A 19,153-nucleotide genomic window follows, 5' to 3' on the forward strand; every position below is an offset into this window, starting at 1 on the left:
ATATTCAGCCCTAGAACCTCCTCATGTAGTTGGCTGAACTAGAACCACATGAGGGACACGCCAAGCAATGACCCGCTCTGATACCAAGTTGAAAAACAGTTCACTTGATGTATGGAACTGTTAGAGATTAGAAGCAAAACAGAAACTAAACAAACAAGAGAAGAAGAGAAGAGAGAGAGAGCTGGCGGCAATGAGTGTTAGAGAGTGAGAGTTTCGAACTTAACCTCTCTTCTAACACTCTAAACATTTTATTAAGGTGTTAATCTTTGATAAATTATAGAGAGGCCCTTGAGGGGGCAGAAAAATACAAAAAACAGAACATTACAGAGTATGGGCCCAGAATAAGGCCCATAACAAAGAGAAACATAACATAACAGGAAATGACAGTCTATGGGCCATTCGGCCCATCTCCTCTACACTTTCCTCCCAGACCACCCAAACAGTTGCAGCCTTAGTAACTGTCCACATCAACCTTCCTCTTTTCTTTGATTGCCTTAGGAAGTTAGGCCTGAAAATGTCCGCCACCTCTCAAATCTCCATGTGAATGATTTTTTGGCCCTACTTTATTATTATTGTTATTATTATTATTATTCTTGTTATTATTATTTTGTAGGAAAGGAAAATGGAGTTATATCAGGCAATTGTCAAAATGGAGCAAGGTGGCAGTGCAGATGGTATTCTTCAGGTAATTTAAAGATGATCAATCAGTTTAAAGTGCATGGGAACTTGCCTAAGTCCAGGTTTTTTGCTACCTTGTAAAGGTTCGTGCTGATCACATCCAATCAGACCTAGATGAGCTGGTGAAATCTCTGAATGAACGTTGCAAGAAATATGGATTACATGTTAAGCCAACTTCACTTGTCGAGCTTCCTTTTGGTAATTTCACCACCATATTGTTTCTTTGTTATAATTCATCCATCTACTTGTTTTAATCGGCTGTCTGGATCACAACTTTTTTTTGGCTTCATTTAGTCTCTATATATTCTTCTTTTCTCCAACTAAAGTCTGTAACATGTATGTGGACAACCAGGCAAACATAAGAGATATGGTTATGAACCTTAGCATATTTCGTTTCTTGCCATCATGCAATCTCTATGCAGTTGGAATCATTGATCCAAGTGTTGGAGATTGTTTGAACTTTGTATTTCATTTTGTGCATAATTATGAATTCTAAAACTTGGATCTTGCTTTATTGCCATTTCTACTGTAGGACCATGCATGTGCAAATAATAGAGTTTGTATTTGTAAAGAGGATAGTTCTGAGGATATGTGAGGTATATGTACTAGTAAAGGCTGATATGTTTGATGTTTGAATCATCATCATCCAAGCCTTATCACAACTATATGGGGTTGGCTACACGAATCTTGTTTCATCAATCCATTCTATTTAATGACATATCCACTGTAAAATTAATAGTCCTTAAATCATTTCTTACTACTAACCAGGTACTTTTTGGTCTACCCCTAGCCCTTCAAGCCCTTTCAACTTGTAACAAATCATTTCTTCTAGCCCCTGATTTGTACTGCTATTATTATTAAATTTACATATCACATTTCCATTGAGCTTCTTGTATATTCCCATTGTACAGGTCCTCATTGTACATGAGTTCTTCCTTTTCCTAATACGCTACTTTACCTTCTTAAAAAAATCACATATTCTGTTATAGGCCTACTTATTTTTAAACCTCTCTTTTCTAGGGTACTTGTCCATAAACTTAATTTTGCATTTAATCCTTCTTTAGCTTCATCAATTAAAACAACGTCACAGCATATAACCTTCACCATAGGACCTTCTCCTGAATATGTTTGGTCAATTTATCTATGATCAATGCAAATAAATAAGGGATAAGTGCTCAACCTTGGTGAAAACCCTTCATAGTTGTAAAATCTGATGTCTCTACGACATGTATTCTACATACCTATTTGAAACCCCTTTCTTTTCCAACATCCACCATGTTATCTTTCTTGGGGCTCTATTGTATATGCTTTCTCTATATTAATGAACACCACATAATGATCTATCTTTTTTTTTCCTCTAAACTTTTCTCTCCCAGAGATTAGAGAGAAAAGTTCTATAGTGTGGCTCATGTGTTTAAACCCTTGGTAGTTATTACCACTTTGTATATTTCCTTTATTCTTAAATAAAGGCACCATATTACTCTTTCTCCATTCTTTAGGAATCTTCTTTTCTTTCATTATTTTATTAAATAGCTTAGTTAGCTATAATAAGTCTGCCTCTCCCATACCTTTCCGGCTTTCCACACTTCTATTGGAATACTTCAGGTCCTAATGCCTTTCCCTTGATATTATTAACCCCTTTTTCACTTCAGTTGTTCTAATTTTACGAAGGTACATGTTATTTTTAACACTGAGTATTCTAATCTCTCATCCATTAGTGCTCTCTATTTGTTCATTTAATAATTTCCAAAATATTTTTTTTTTGAAAAAGACGGTAACTTTATTAATGAACTAGAGGGTACATAAGAAGATGTACACAGAAATTACAACTCAAGTGTTAAGTAGGAAGAGAACTATCAGTTAACAAGACATCCCTGTGAGCACCAGCTTTTGCTAGACCATCCGCATCTGTGTTTAGCTCCCTAGGGATCCAACCCAGCTGTGCATTTAGGTTGAGAAAGATATTCCTTGCTTCAGCCAAGAAATGAGCTAAAGCCCATGGACCACTGCCAGAGTCAGCTAGCCACTTGATGGTATTTGCTGAATCTCCTTTTATGGTGATGTTCTGAAAGCCCAAATCCTGATTCCAGTTAGTGCTGCCATAATTTCAGCCTTTGTTGAAGAGGCTATCCCTATCGGTCCACTAAAAGCCCAAATAACTGTGCCATCTCTTCTTCTAAAAATTCCATCGATTCCTGCTGCACCTGGGTTTCCAAACGCACTTCCATCAAAGTACAAGGTTGTTTCCAAAATATTTTTTCATCTTTCCTTGCATCTTTTACCAAGATTCTTTGATTGGTATTCATCTAACATGGTTTAAATCTGTCTTTATTTAATAATTTCTTATCATCTTTTCTAGTTTATAAATTCGTTTTTCTCCCTCTTTAGTGCCTAATTTATGATAGAGCTCATCATATGCCTTAAGTTTAACTTTGCTTAATTTTTGTTTAACTTCTTTTCTTATGGCTTTATATTTTTCTAAGTTTTCTCCATTTTTAGTCTTTTTTATCAACAAGAAAAGGTTAATTTTGTTAGTATGTGAAAAAAACAAGTTACAAAAGATTGGGTGTCCAGTCACCCAAAATGAAGAAGTCTAAAAAGCAATGCCCAATAACAGAATTACAATAAAGCCCAAGATAAATCTGCCTATAAAGTATAGACCTCTTGTTTAGCTAATGCGTCGGTCATCCCATTTGCAATCCTTCTTGTCCAAGCAAAAGTGGCATTCAGGTCCCTTTTCAGGCTTTCTATTTCCCTTAGAGCATGTCTATAAATCCAAGGTACATTACACCTAGTGGTAGTCCAGGATACAACCAGTTTTGAATCCTCTTCAACCTCCAAGTTTTTGAAGTTTGATTGCTTGGCAAATCTTATAGCAGTGTTATCAGTTCAGCCTTTAGTGAATCCCCTACCCCTATAACTACCAAAGGCATAGCCATCACATTGCTTGTGTAATCTCTAAACACACCACCAATACTTGCCATTCCCGAGTTTCCATAGAGCTCCAATTTTAGTCTTTTGCCAATCTTTATAACATGCTTGATTTGATATGAATATATTTTGATCCTCTTCATTCCACCACCAAGTTTTTTTAGCACCTTTTCATTTCCCTTTAGATTCTCCTAAAACATCCTTTTCAGCTTTCTTTATGTAGTTGCCATTTCAAGCCACATAGCATTAGACTTTTCACCTTTAAATTTCAACTTTCTTCTACTATCAACCGGTCTGTAAATTGTGCTAGTTTTTCTCCTCTTAGATTAGCCCACCTAATTCTTGGACACTTTATTTTTCTTCCCTAATTTTCTTCTATTTCCTATTGTTCACATCTGCCACCACCAATCTATGTTGTGTGGTTAAGCTTTCCCCAAGAATAACTTTGCAATCCTTACACATCATTCTTTCTATTGTTCTAGTAAGGAAAAATTTTATTTGATTTATGTTTGATCAACTTACTAATTTTATTAAGCGATTATCCTTCTTTTTTGAAAAGTGTGTTTAAAATTTCCATATTATATGCTATTGCAAATTCTAGTATGTATCTCATGTTTCCTCCTCTCCTCAAACCCATAACCACCATGCACCATATCATATCAAACACTTCTTTAACCTACATGTTCATTTTGGTCTCCCCTTATAAAAATCTTCTTTTCATTTGGTATTTCTTGGATTAATCCTTCTAGGTTTTCCCAAAATTGTCTTTTAATGTTTTTTTAAGACTCACTTGATGTGTATAAGCACTAATTTTGCTAATGATTTCCTCCCTTACGTCTAATTATAATGTTTCCTCCTCTCCTCAAACCCATAACCTCCATGCACCATATCATATCAAACACTTCTTTAACCTACATGTTCATTTTGGTCTCCCCTTATAAAAATCTTCTTTTCATTTGGTATTTCTTGGATTAATCCTTCTAGGTTTTCCCAAAATTGTCTTTTAATGTTTTTTTAAGACTCACTTGATGTGTATAAGCACTAATTTTGCTAATGATTTCCTCCCTTACGTCTAATTATAATGTTTCCTCCTCTCCTCAAACCCATAACCTCCATGCACCATATCATATCAAACACTTCTTTAACCTACATGTTCATTTTGGTCTCCCCTTATAAAAATCTTCTTTTCATTTGGTATTTCTTGGATTAATCCTTCTAGGTTTTCCCAAAATTGTCTTTTAATGTTTTTTTAAGACTCACTTGATGTGTATAAGCACTAATTTTGCTAATGATTTCCTCCCTTAAGTCTAATTATAATCATTCTATCTCCAATTATTTTAGCATTTACAATGTCATTTTTCATATCCTTATCTGCTACTGTTGTTGTTACTCCATTTCTATTATTTGCTTCTCCTGTGTACCATAATTTATAACCATCAATTTCTTTAGCTTTTTTACCCTTCCATTTAGTTCCTTGTAAGCATGCAATATTAAACCTTCTCTTCACAGTGTTTACTAAAGTGGTACAAACAGATACACACAAAGAAGCAGGGAGAATGGAATGGAAACCTGGTAGGACCAAATAAGCTGAAACTAAATTTTGATGGGAGCTCTTTTGGCAATCTGGGGAAGGCAGGTAGGGGGGTTTAGAAACCATCAAGGAGTAGTAGCGGCCTTATTCTAAGGGCCAATTGATTTTGGGGACATGGGTAAGGCTGAAATAATGGCCCTATTACAAGAACTAAAACTAGCAATACAGCTGGGTGTTAGAGAGCTTGAAGTAGAAGGAGAGACTCCTTATTGGTCATTTCTTGGGTGAAACAAAGTCAAGTCAGCCCCTTGGAAATATGGATTTGCCTTTAGGGAAATCGACTTTTGTGCAAAAATTTGTAACTCTAGTTTTGGTAGGGGTGCAAATGGATTGGATATTGATTCCATCCAATCCAAACTGATCCTATTTTGTCAGATTTTCGGATCGAATCGGATAATCAGAACCAATTGGAAATCAGATTGGATTTGGATCACCCCCTATCCGATCCAAAAGGATACAATCCGACCAATATATGTGTATATTTATAAACACATTTACTTATAAAAAGATATGTGTATATTAATATATTTATTTATAAATAATTTATCAAAAAAATATTTATTTATAAATATGTTTTTATTGCACTTTTTGTAATTTTTTTTTTATAAAAGGACATGCATATATTAATATATATGATGAAAATAGTTGAAAAAAATACTTACATTTTTTTGTTTTTCTCTATAAATTTTTATGTTTTTTTTTTCTTTTAATAAGTTATTAAAATTTTCATAATTTGAATCGGATCGGATTATATTTGGATATCCGACATCCCTAACGGATTCAGATTTGAATCATTGTTTGTGAGATCTGATCCGATCGGATCTCGGATTTGTGCTATCGGATTGGATTTGGATATACCCTGATTCGAATTTGATCTCATCTGTTTGCATCCCTAAGTTTTGGTTGGGTAAAAAGAACAACAAATGGGTTGGTAGATATTGTAGCAAAACAGGGAGCTAACAGATCCACATTATTTTGGGCAATGTTGTAATTTGTGATAGTAAAAAAGGGGAGATGGCAAACCAAAATAGGGTGGGCAAGCTGCTTTTTTTGTTGAGTTTTGGGCCACTGTATAGCTAAAATTTTGTATCTTTCTCAAACATTAATTAATGAACTCATTATGCTGATAAAAAATATATTTCTCTATTTCTTTTCTTTTTGATACAATGAAGATTTCCTTCTCATTCCTTTCTTCACAATAAACTGTAGTCAATCAGACAAAATCTTGACTATAGACAGCCTTAATCTTCTAGATTTTGTATATGAGAAGGAAACTGTAGTCAGTCAAATAGTCAATTTAACTGTAGACAGTTTTTTACCCCTGTTCTTCATTTCCATTTGAAGGGAACCATAATCAGCCATTGGGAATAAGACTGTAGATGGTTTAATCCCTAACCTGTCTTGATAGAGGGACCATAATCAACCAAGTAAAAATACCTGGTTGTAGAAGGTTTCTTTCCCTCTATTTCCTTTAGAAGTAAAACAAAAGAGAGAGAAGGATATATAGCAGAAGACACATATAGGAAGTATTTACAGAAAGAACTTTATTTTTACCAACCTGTATTAGTGAGATTTCTTTTTCTCTTCCCTGTCTTCCCCTAAGAACTTCTCTTTTCTTCTCTTTATCTTGGCTTTTATTAGGAACCTCTAAGAGTGGTATGCTCTGAGACATAATTTTCTCCGAAGAGGATTTCTAGTTTCCCTTTAAGGAACTTAAATAGGGAGTGAGGTAGTTATGCAATTACCCCCTCCCCTAAGATGAATGGCACCCGGCCTCCCCACTTAAAGAGAGGGAACTCCCGTACAGGACACCTTATTTGGTTTTGATGATTTAGCTAGCACACTAGTCAACCCACTTATTTGGGTTATAAACTATAAAAGAAATTCCTTCAACAGTATTACACTTGTACTTCTCCCAAATTGTTATGTCATACTTATAGATTTGTATTTCATTTTAGGTTTCACCTTTCTTTATTCGATTGTTCTTCATATTAGTTATATCTCTAACATTTCTTTTTCTTTTATTGACCTCCTTTAAGGCTGGCAACCTGGCATCCAAGAGGGCGCAGCTGATTGGGATGAAGATTGGGATAAGTTTGGAGATGAAGGTAATATGTGATCCTTGGCATGTGCAACATGTAGTCCATGATGCAAAGTGGAAACCTTGGGATTTTATATTTTGTTTATTTTAGCTGATGCTTCCTTTCCTATTTTGGACAAATATCAACATGGGCCACCGTTGTCTAGATTCTAGAATATGTACTGCCTCAATAAACTTTTGTATATATATTTGCAATCTGTTTAATTAATAATTCTGTTACATAATTTATACTTTCAGGATTCACTTTTGTCAAAGAGCTCACTCTTGATGTGCAAAATGCCATAGCCCCACCAAAACCAAAATCAACATCAGTTAGGAAAGAAAAAGTTTCCACAGATGAAGAACCAACGACAAGTTCACCACCGAAAGCTTCCACAGATGAAGGTCTAACCACAGATTCACCACCGAAAGCTTCAACAGATGAAGGTCTAACCACAGCTTCACCACCTAATGTTGATATAAAGTCAGAGAAGCCTACAAACGTAGGAGAACGGGCCTCTGAGATTGGATCAACTTATGCTCAGAGTGAAGATGGTTCAGCAAGAAGCCCGCTTGGTAGCCCTGCAGGAAGGAGTGCACTTGAGAGTCAATCTCAAGAATTTCCAGATATTCATTCTGGAAGGAACTTTGGGGCAGATGCTTCACCCCGTGCTAAAGAATACCAGAGGTATGGCTATTACTTGATAATGGTATCTTGTAATCTTTCTTTCTTGCTATGATATTTGAGGCACTTCTCTCCAGTCATATTGATATCTGGTAGACCTATACATATTGGCACTAGATAGAAGGTTGCACACATGTGGACATGCTATCTTTATTCACTTCTAAGATGTGTAAAGATATCTATGACTTGCATATTTTGCTACTCAATATGCTTAGTCTTATTCTTTGTTGATTACACATTTCACATGGAAAGTTGAACAGATATATTACTGATATTTTGCAACTTTTGTGGTAGAAGAGTTTGCAATTAAAATGTTAATGGAGTTAGAAGAAAGTGGAAGAGGTAGAGTAGAATAATATCACAGTTGGGAGAGGTTTAAGTGAAGTTTTGTCATGGGGCTTGGAGAGTTTGGAGATTCACTTAGATTTTGGCTGGAGCTTAGAGAGCTTGGAGATGTTTTTCAAAGTGAGATTAATTGAGAATTTGATGTACCTAAGTAGAAGAGGTGTGTTTGATTTGCTGAAGTGAATTTTTTGTAGTGAATAGGTAATTAATGCATTGACAGATGAATTGGGAATTGGGATGGCCTGGGTTTTTAGTTTATTCTGTCCATTCATGGTCATAGATTTCTTGTATTGGTTTTTCCAATGGGATTATTGGGGTTGAATGAGTGGTTTTTATTTGTTTTGGGGTGTGGGTAAAGACATTTATCTTTTCCTTTTCTTGAGTGATATCTTATCACCAGGCTATTGTAATCCATTTTTTTTTCTTTTTAAAGAATCTTTTTTTACTATCAAATAACTTGGGATATTAGATTATTAGGGTGAATTACCTAGATAATCTGAGTTCATGTTGATTTCCTTTGCAGTGATCATGGTGGTGGCGAATCTGTGATTTCTGGGGACAAAAGTTATGATGAACCTATGTGGGGAACCTTTGACACAAATGATGATGACTCAGTATGGAACTTTAACAAGGTAAGTCTACACTTCCGGATTTACATTGCAAAACAATTCAGCATGGAGATAATGATTTATTAGATAATGAGACTGTTGACATCTTATGTTATTTATTCTGAAACCAGACTTTATTCTGAAACGGAATCTTGATTCTCTTTCTTCATCTACATTTTTCCCGCTATTATTTGTTTAGTTATACACCTCAACATGCATCCACTACCAATCAAACTACCATACATGGACATGCATGGACTGATGTACATTTTCATTTTTAGTGATAAAACTTCTTAATTAGGAAAGGATTAAAGTATGAATAATTTTATTAAGCCACCAACCATAACATCTAGAAGAGGGGTGAAAGTGAAACTTTGTATTGTGAGTGAAACTGTGCTGGATTAGTACAACTGTGTCAGCTTTCATGATTTTTGCTGATGTTTCCATGATGGGTTTCTTTTTTGTTTACATTACTGTAAAGGTTAAGGTCTTTTTTTGATAGTAAAAGCAAAATTTTCATTAAAGAAGAAAATAGTACAATCTAATCAGGTGTTAAGGCAATACCTACCAACAAATAAGAAAAGAAGATACAACTCAAAATATGCCATCCAAGTTATAAATTGGCTTCCCCTAAAAATCCCCAAGCTCCATTTGTTGACTTGTGCAAATTCTGGCAGCACCAAATTCCAGACTGAAACTGATTTACCAACAACCACCACCATCCTATCCAAGCTCCATGCCTTGTCTTTAAATGCTCATCTGTTTCTATCCTTCGATACATTCCAGCAAATAGCGAAAGGTTAGCAACTCCAAATCAACTTACAAATGAAACCTCTCTTCCTAGACCTTTTCATTTCCTCCACACACTCATTTGCAATTAAGATCTGATATGTTATTTGTCGCCCTTGAATGAAAGCCCACTGGGTTTCACTAATGATAGAAGGGAGGACTGTTTTGATCCTCAATGAGAGGACTTTAGGCAGAATTTTATAGATGCTTGTCACCATACTAATAGGCCTATAATCTTTTGGGTGGTTGGAATCATTCTTCTTAGGTATCAAGGCCAAAAAGGTGGCATTGATTCCAGGGCTTATAATGTGATTGTCTGCAAATTCGTTAAAGACTTCAACTAAATCCTCTTTCAACACCTCCCAACAGTCTTGATAAAAACCCATTGTAAAGCCATCTGGACCTGGAGTCTTGGATCTATCCATTAGAAAGACGGCTTTCTTAATCTCTTCTTCCTCAAAATCCCCTTGATCACTCTTTCAACACCTCACCATCTTCTTTCTCCCCTTGATCACTCTTCGAACTCCTGTCCGCCTCCAACCTCTCCTCTGGTCTGAAATCCAAACCCTCTCCAACTCAAGCTCCTCCCATCCCCTCCTTTCCCATATCTGCACCTATTTCTTCATTATCTGCTTTCAAAATCTCTTCCTCCATCCTTAGATAGGTACCATCTTCTCCTTTGACTATGATTCTCCATCTATACTTTTCCCCTGCAAATTTAAGCTCCAACTTATTTGGAATACCAGAGACATTCGCCACTTCCACCAGTATTCTTGCCATTTCCAGCTTCTTCCATGTTCTATTTTTATATCGAATTTAGAAATCTCCCACAACTTCAAAGGTCAAGATGCTCCACATATGCAATGGAATTCCCACCACCCTGATGTGCACCACACGTCTTCTTCCTTTAGAAACCTCCCCTGCTGCTGTTGACACTAATCCAACCTTAAATCTAAATCTCTATCTTTTGATCTCGTTTTTTTTACCTTAACCATGTAAAGGTTAAGGTCTAATTCCCATATGTTGGATGTTTCTATTTTTCTCAGCTTTGATATTCACAAAGCTTTCTTTATCTGGTTACTTGCCTGCATAGAGAGAAAGGGATTATTAAGTTTGATTTAAATGAGAAAGATATATTTAGTCCTGGGATTGAGTTTTTGTGTCTTTCAAATTTATTCATTTGTGGTTTTCTTTAACACCTATTTTATAGTTTTCTTCTAAGTTTAATCATGTTACATCTTAATCTGTCACATGTATGTTCATTGTCATATATTTAGTATTTAAAATTTAAACTTATGCCATTTTATGACATATTAGTTTTCTTTCATCTATGTTTTGTAGATCATTGAGATCTGACCCTTTTAGGGGAACTTATTATTAGCAAGCTGCATACACCTTGTAATTGAAATTCCCATGTTGGGGAGGAGGGAAGTTGTTTCTGTTTGCATAGAAATGAAATCATCTCATTTTATCATGAAATGAACCTAATGCCAATCACTAGACAAATGCACTAATTTTATTTTCAATAAACTAAACTCTTAATCACATTTGATGTGACTCTGATTTAGATCTTATTACATCAATCTGCATACATGTTCTGGTGCTCATGCTTGCACTGCACAATTTCTTGAAATATCTAAGAGACTGATAGGCATTCTTTCTACCTGGATTGGTCAAGGAGGGACCTACTACCACTGATCCATCCCATTTTATCACTTATTGAGAAAGGGGTATGGGTATCCAATCCACCTCTCCCAAGACCCCGGATAGCTGGGACCAACATTGGTTAATGGCCTTTTACATTTTTGAAGAGTATGTAGTCAGTAGTCATTGATAAAAAACGACTGCACAGGAGAAATTGTACATAAAATACAGAAAAAGACAATTAACTCCATTTTTCATGAATAAAAATAGCTAGGCATCAAGCTAATACTATACAAAAAAACCGTTCCCACACCACAGCTGTTTGGATTAGCTCCTTTGGAACTGTTCTTTTTTGGGTAGGAAAGGTTGAGATGTCTGAAGTTATCTTCAGGTAGGGGGCAGCTCTCAAAGCCTTTGCCCAACCCTCTGCTTCTACTAATGGAATTAGTTAAATCCCCCTAAATGGTAAGCTAAATAAACCCAGGTCTCTTAGCAATCAGAACCTGGTGAGGGCAAGATCTCAGCTATTTTTAAGGTGACTTCCTCCAATAGGTCCACTATATATGTAAGTAATGCTTGCGTTAGATGTGATAAGAATGCCTCCCACCTTGGTTGGCCTTGGGTTTTTGAAAGAGCTCTCCTCAAATTGTAGTCTGATAAGATTTTAGTTTTGATTCAAGGGAGGGGGAGTACTTATAGAGAGAAGATGCCCTAGAGAAGATTAACAGATGTTATATATTTCCACCATTATCTTTTGCATGTCAATTGGAGATGCATTTTCTTTATTGCAAGGACCCAATAGTTAACAAGTTAACCCTTCTAAAGCTTCAAAAGAGGACACATTTCCTTCAAAGATACACTTGTTTCTCTCTTCCCACAATCCCCACATAAACCCCATAAATGATGAATTTCCAATAAATCACTTGTCAGAAAAGATTCCAATAAATCTTTTCACTCTTGCCGGGCTCAAGCCCTTTCAATAATGAATTATGTAAATCACTGTCAACACAATACCTGGTGACACCCACTCTAGACTCCAAGGCTTAAAAAGAAAGTGCCTTTGCTACCTTGTCATTATACACAGTACACAAACTGGTATGTGTTATGAGGTAAACGTTTGAATTTCTAAAGAAAAAACAATGTTTGAATTTCTTTTGGAGGATGTTACAAGTGCCCCCCCTCCCAATTATATGGGTTTGGCTACACTAATCTTGTTTCACCATTCCACTCTGTTCAGTGCTGTTTCCATTGTTAAATTGTAAGTGCTGAAATAATTTCTTACTGCTTCAACCTATGTCCTTTTCGGTCTACCCCTAGCTCTTCTAGCCTCTTCAGCTTGTATCAGATCACTTCTTACGGATTCTGTAGATGGTCTTCTATGCACATAACCAAATCATCTTAGTTTATTTTTTCTTGTATCACCTATTGGAGCTATTACTAGGTTCCATTGAATGACTTCTCTTTTGACTGTCCTTGCTAATTTTTCCTCTCATCAATCTCAACATATGCATTTTTGCCATACTCATTTTTGAACATGTTTCTTGACTTTCCAACATTCTGTACCACACAACATTGCTATCCCCCTGGATCTTCTATTTATTGCCATTTTATCATTTAGAAATGCTCTTGAATTCAATCTTCTTTTAATTTGAAGGTCTTGCACTTTTTCTCCAATTCCCACACCTGCTTTTTCTGCACTCACACTAGTTATTTGGTTTTATGTTATGTAGTTATGAGTTAGAATGCTTAGGTAAATGTAAACCAAGGAAACGATCTCATTCTACCTTTGGGTGGCCTTATGATCGTTATTATACTGGATGTTGAATATAGTTTACAGTTCTCATTGCATCTTTGCACTTGGTGTGGACTTGTACTGTAATTAAAATTACTTGATCAGTTCATGAACTCTAATTTAATGTTAGTATCCCAATTATTTTGCTGCTTACAAGGTTAAGTAGCATTTTGCTTATTCTGTGTGTTTTCCTGACGTTCTCTTTCAGGATCTAGATCAGGAGAGGCACAAAGAGGACTCTTTCTTTGGTTCCACTGACTTTGGTCTAAATCCAATTAGGACGGAGTCCCCACATGCAGATAGCATGTTCCAGAAGAAGAGCCCATTCAACTTTGGGGATTCCGTTCCTGGCACCCCACTTTTTAACTCTGTCAATTCGCCCACAAGGTACAGCGAGTCAGAGCACTCTTTTGACAACATTTCCAGGTTTGATTCCTTCAGCATGCATGACAGTGGATTTTTTGCTCCCCGTGAGAGTCTTGCAAGGTTTGACTCCATCCGCAGCACCACTGACTTCGAGCATAGAGGGGGGTTCTCATCTTTTGATGAGGCTGATCCTTTTGGTTCAACTGGACCATTTAAGATCTCATCAGAGAGTCAAACTCCAAGAAGGAGTTCTGATAATTGGAGTGCATTCTAGGCCGGGTAGTTTTGAACCCATATCTCTTCCCCATGTAGACCTTTTTGTGAGGTTTTCTTCAAGTATAGTTGCCCATTTTTTTCCTCCTTGTGTGCTATATAATAGTGATGGTGAGTGGAGAGTTGTATTGTTGTCTGGAGCTTGCCCCTTTCTGTATCTCTGCATATCTCATTCATTTTTTTCCTCGTCTTTTATTCTTCTTGAGGCTTGTAACGAATTTTTTTTTTCCTTTGTGGTGTCAACTCTTGAATAATCTTTATATCATATATTCTTCATTTCTTTTGCTTCCGGAGTTGGGAGTACGATGTCTCACATACAAATTCTTTTATTGTTGCAAATATTTGTATTTCATGCAACCAAATTCTCATTTAATTAGAGAGAGAGAGAGAGAGAGGTAATTGAGCACCACCGGGGGGGGGGGGGGGTGTATGAGTTTTTCTATTCTTTTTTTTTTCGGTAAATTGTACGAGTATTTTTTTACCAAGGCTCAGTTTGGAATGAGTACAAATATAAATATGTAGAGTGCAAAACTTTATAGTTTATATTATTTTGTATGTATTTGTACTGTACATGTTTGTATTTGGAAGGAGTACAAATATAAATATGTAGAGTGCAAAATCTTGTATTTTGCATTACTTTGTATGTATTTGCACTCTATATATTTGTATTTTAACTCTTTCCAAACTGAGCTTTATGAAAAGTACAGCCATAAGTTTATTATCCAGATAGCTCCCTCTTAATAGTGCCCCAACTATTCTATATAGATCTTTAGCTTTAAAACCCAAAAACATAAAAATAAAATGAACGGAAGGTTAAGTTGATTTACTAATGGGTTGCTTAAGTATGATTCTTGCTAAACCCTAATTGGTGTGACTATTTTGTTTTGGTATGGTTTCTTGCTCCATCTGCCTCTAAAGCTAAATTGAATAGACTTTGATCAGTGGAATCATTAGAATAGGTTGATGACCCATATATTGCAGAAGAAATATTAGATACATCTCAGGAAGACTAAATTTTTGTGCTTCTAATTAGGGGTACTCACACATCAGTTAACCGAACTGTGTGCTTATTTTTGAAATCAAAGGGTAGTAACCGAAACTGAACTGAAGTTGATTGGTTGATTGATCGGTTTTTTATTATTTACAATATATATTATAAAAATATATAACAAAATATTAGAAATATATATATATATATATAATATTATATTTTAAAATAATAAATAATAAATTATACATAAAAATATATTTGTATATATAATATGCATAAATATACATAAAATATATAAATATATGTATATCAGTCGGTTTGGTTAATCATCGGTTTTCTATTTTGGTTAACTGAAACTAAATCGGTACCTTCATTTTTTTAAAGACTGAATTGAAATTTAACTGATCGGTTTGACTAACCAAATTTTTTGTTCGGTTTTGATCGATTTGGTTATTCGGTTTTTCTTACTCACCCCTACTTTTAACTTCATATACGGGCAGAAATTCTAGTTAGAGGTGTAGAGGTGTAGCTGTAGAGAGTGGAGTATAACTGGGGAACTTTGATCCTCGGATAATCTGTAATTTATTTTGGTGTCATTTGGTCTTGTTTGAGAATGGATAGTGGTGTCATTACTCACCCCTCTTTCAGTTCACTAGATGACTGTATTCTCGTTTATGGTCTGTTTATTTATTTTGTAAAAAATGCTTTTGGTTTTGTAACATGATGGTGCACAATCCGGCCGGTCTTAGCTATCAACGACCTTGCCCCTGAACTGAATTGCAGGGAACTTGAAACGGAGAAGATGAGGCAGGGGGAACCCGGTGTAAAGGCTCCGAAGCTCAAGTTAGAATCCTTCAAAGGCAAGATAAAACCAGATAGCGCAAAGTTTGCATACCTTGTTCTTGGGGGGTAGAGAGCCTTTTATAACCACATCGCGCACTCACTCCTAAGCTTCTGTCAGGTCGGGTATGATTACTTCCGTGTTTCTGCCAGTTCGGGTGTCATCACCTCTGTTGGGGCAGAACCGCCACTGCTCTTGTTGTCGGAGCTGTCTCTATAACTGGAGATGGCGGTGGCAGGTGGCCGTTGAAGTGCGGCTGTCAAGCGTCAGATCCCAAGTCAGTCAGGTGCGCCGCCCCTGGATACGGACTCCTTCGGTGTCAGGTACGGTGTGGTTTGTCTAGTTCGGCGTCCTGGAGGCGAAGTGTTGGAGTGGTGTGCGAGGTGAAGTCTTGAGTTCGGATAGGGGAGTGTCCAGAACTGCCATGAGGCGGGCCAGTTCGGGTCACTGCTTTGTGTGGCTCGGGGCCTAAGGGAGAGTTTGGGTTCCTCGTAGGGAGTTCGAGCTCTTAGTAGGGAGGTCGGGCTCCTCGCAGGGAGTTCGGGCTCCTCAAAGGGAGTTCGGACTGCTGGTTTCTTCCCTTTGGTGCTTGCGCCTTGGGTACGCTGTTTTAAGTGCCGAGCTATTCGTTTTTGCCACGTGGAGTGATTGCGAGATCAGGCCAAATCTTCCTTCATCAATTGCCCCTAGTCCTCGCGCTAAGGGTCTTGCCCTGGCGCAGGGAGTTCGTAAGGTGTCAGGTGGATTTGCCCTGTACTTTGAATTTTGGTTCTGATGGCGCGAGGTGCGTTGTCAGGGTTCCTTGGGTTTCTTCGAGCGCCCAAAAGGCGCGATAGCAGGCGTCTTTTCAAATTTGAAAAGACGTGCCGTTGCCGCTTTTATTGTGAGGAGACGTGCGCTGGCATTCCGTAAGTTTCGAAAAGACGTGCGCCGGCGCTCTGTCAATTTCAGAAAGACGTGCGCCAATCACGTCTCGGTCTCAGGGGACGTGCGGTCAGTGCGGCTGTGGGTCGTCGGATTGGCTTTGATCTAAGCTGTCGCTTTTCGATCACTGTGAGTATAAATAGCCGGGGGGGACCCCAGTCGCTGTCACTTCTGTATTTCTCTCGAGCTCACGTCCGAGTTTCAGCTCGCATCCAGGTTTTTGCAGTTCCTGTCCAGGTTTTTTTAGTTCGCGTTCAAGGTCTTTTGCTCGTCCGAGCTCCTGTGGTCTACGGCCTTTTTCCGGGTGAGTACTTTCCTGGAATCCATCTTACTCCCCGATGTCTAGCTTGGATATCTCAGATAGTCCTTCTAGCGGGTCTGATGCAGGTTCTACGAACCGAGTTGCATCCCCTGATAGCCCTAGTAAGCCGGAGGTAGAGCTCGAGGAAGAGTTCGAACTCGTTGGTCGAGGCGCTTCGGGTAGTTTGGCGTCCACCTCTCGTCGGGGTCGGATGTTAGACAAGTTTGGCCCTTCGACCATGACGCCCGAGGGGCTCCAATCCCTCATTACCTACTATAACTTGCCCGGGGAGTACGCTTATTTCATACCTTCGGGTAGCTTTCCTTGGGAACACGGTCCTGTTGAGATCGTGATATTCTGGGAGCAGCTCACCGCAGGGCTGCGATTGCCTTTCCATCCCCTCCTTGTCGAAGTCTTGAACCACTTCGGCATGACGGTCAGCTAGCTTCACCCGAACTCCATTCGAAACTTGGTGGGGACAATCTCCTTATTTTGCGAAGAGAGCTTTCCTTTGGACTTGGAGATTTTTTCTTCAATTTTGATGCTTAAGAAGCAAGCGGGTCCCCTCCCTGGGCGTAGGCGGGCATATTACCTGTCTCCTCGCCCAGGCTTTAAGCTTTTACATGAAATCCCCAACAAGGTCCCAACATGGAAGCAGGACTATTTCGGGGTGCGAAGTGTGTTGGGGTGGCCGTTTCAGACCGGGTGGGGGATGGCCGCTCCTGACTCCGGGGTCATGCTTGACAAAGAGACGGCGAAGGGCCTCCGGCAATGGGTGCGGCTTGGGTTGAAGTGTCAACAGTATCTGACGGAGGCCAAGCTCATTATGGCCGGCCTGAGCTCGGGTAAGTTCTTTACTTAGAGATTCTGTCTTGCTGTCTTTCTTGCTTTTTACTGATGGCGAACTTCTTTTTGCAGGTGTGATGGACTCTCGAGGGACCCGTGGTGGGCATTTGTTCCAAGGCATGAAGAGGAGAAAGCGGATTGCCAAGCGAACTCGCGCGGAGATGCCCTGGGATGCGGAGCCCGAGGTGCCGGACTATCCGTCAGAAGATCTGCCCAGGGAGCCCGAGATGGTTCCTCCAATGCAGGAGCCAGCAGGGGTCCCTTATGCTGAGACTACTTACACAGGGGCCCCTACATACTCCGGTGCTCCTGCTAACTCTGGGTCTGCTCATACGCGAGCTGGGCCCTCAGGCTCGGGGGCCCCGGGGGATTTCAGGAGTGTGCTGTCGCCGATCCATGCTCTTCAAAAGAGTAAGGAGGCCATTTTCCCCGAGGATGTCGCGGCGTGGACTGATCTCCCTCTGCATCAAGTGGCCTGTCGTGCCGTTACCCATGCCATGGTGGTAAGTGTTCTCCCTTTTTTAGAGCTCTTTGGCTTTCGTTTTGTTGGTTCTTTTGATCACTCGGTTCTTTTTGTTAGGTGAATTCTTCTATTCACGCCTTGGCGGCTCAGGTGGAGAGGAGCTCGAGGCAGGCGCAAGCTGCCGAAGAGGCTCTTCGCGCTGCTGAGACGACTTCGCGAGCTGCTGAAGCGGCTGCTCGTGCTGCTGAGGAGGCCGCTCGTTTTTCACGGATCAGGCATGCGAGGTCTCAGAGAGATGCCGAGGCCATGGAAGTGGTGGTGAAGCACATGGTGGACTTGAGGCTGGATTTGCAGCATCAGGTTGAGTACCTTCAGGAGGACATCAGGGAGAGGACGCAGATCTTTTCTCAAGGTATCGAAGATGCCAAGAAGAAGGCTGTCGATGAGTACATTGCTTCGTCGGGCTTTGTTGATCTGATGGTGGATTCATACAGGAGGGGTTTTAAACTAAGCCGGTGGATGATCCGGAATACGTACCCCGAGCTCGATATTAGTGCCATATCCACTTCGCGCATAACTCAGGAGATGGCCAATGCTGCTGATGGTGAGCCAGACTCCAAGGGCGAGGCGGGGCTTTCGGGTATTGTTGAAGTGCCTTCTGATAATGAAGAAGTAGCTCCGGGCTTGTAAATTTTTTATTTTTATTTTATTTTTTTTAAATGTACTACCTTACTTTTGAAATGGAATGACTTTCTTTTGGTTAAGTGTTGGTTGTTCTTTCTCCCGAACTGAGCATATTTGCCGAATTAATTATATGTCTGAATTGTTTCTTGCCCGGGCTACCGCACTCGCGCAGCCTGTTTTGGTGGTGATTTTATCCACTTTGCTTGGCGGTCTATAGGTAGTATCGCCTTAGGTTGACGATGTTCCATGCTCGGGGTATTTGCTTACCCTCTAAGGTTTCAAGCTCGTATGCCCCCCCGAGTGCTTTCTTTACTCTGTAGG

At 38.9% G+C, this 19,153-nt stretch overlaps 2 protein-coding genes across 2 annotated transcripts in view; both read left to right on the top strand.

Annotated features, from left to right (window-relative positions):
* Window positions 1-14,071, top strand: part of LOC104606815 (uncharacterized) — a 42,298-nt gene extending 28,227 nt beyond the window's left edge. Inside the window, exons 8-13 of the mRNA XM_010272190.3 lie at window positions 614-685; window positions 762-876; window positions 7,240-7,308; window positions 7,539-7,968; window positions 8,834-8,942; window positions 13,352-14,071. Coding sequence (XP_010270492.1) covers window positions 614-685; window positions 762-876; window positions 7,240-7,308; window positions 7,539-7,968; window positions 8,834-8,942; window positions 13,352-13,783 — 1,227 coding nt within the window. The 3' untranslated portion in view covers window positions 13,784-14,071. The remainder of the gene's footprint in view (window positions 1-613; window positions 686-761; window positions 877-7,239; window positions 7,309-7,538; window positions 7,969-8,833; window positions 8,943-13,351) is intronic.
* A 1,483-nt stretch (window positions 14,072-15,554) lies between these two features.
* On the top strand, window positions 15,555-18,935 carry LOC148791152 (uncharacterized). Its single transcript, XM_088889575.1, has 3 exons — window positions 15,555-17,684; window positions 17,758-18,188; window positions 18,266-18,935. The coding sequence occupies exons 1-3, from the start codon at window positions 17,381-17,383 to the stop codon at window positions 18,836-18,838; spliced, it is 1,308 nt and encodes a 435-aa protein (XP_088745701.1). The 5' UTR covers window positions 15,555-17,380; the 3' UTR covers window positions 18,839-18,935.
* The last annotated feature ends 218 nt before the right edge of the window (window positions 18,936-19,153 follow it).

Source organism: Nelumbo nucifera, chromosome 6, assembly GCF_055504915.1.
Source record: "Nelumbo nucifera cultivar China Antique chromosome 6, China Antique-T2T, whole genome shotgun sequence".
In the NCBI taxonomy this organism is placed as follows: domain Eukaryota; kingdom Viridiplantae; phylum Streptophyta; class Magnoliopsida; order Proteales; family Nelumbonaceae; genus Nelumbo; species Nelumbo nucifera.

What these genes read in the sequence shown, in the direction of transcription:
- LOC148791152 (XM_088889575.1), top strand. Translation starts at nt 17,381, where the DNA reads ATGCTTAAGAAGCAAGCGGGTCCCCTCCCTGGGCGTAGGCGGGCATAT. An exon ending in TATGGCCGGCCTGAGCTCGG is followed by an intron (nt 17,685 to 17,757) that starts GTAAGTTCTTTA and finishes TTCTTTTTGCAG; the next exon opens with GTGTGATGGACTCTCGAGGG. An exon ending in CCGTTACCCATGCCATGGTG is followed by an intron (nt 18,189 to 18,265) that starts GTAAGTGTTCTC and finishes TCTTTTTGTTAG; the next exon opens with GTGAATTCTTCTATTCACGC.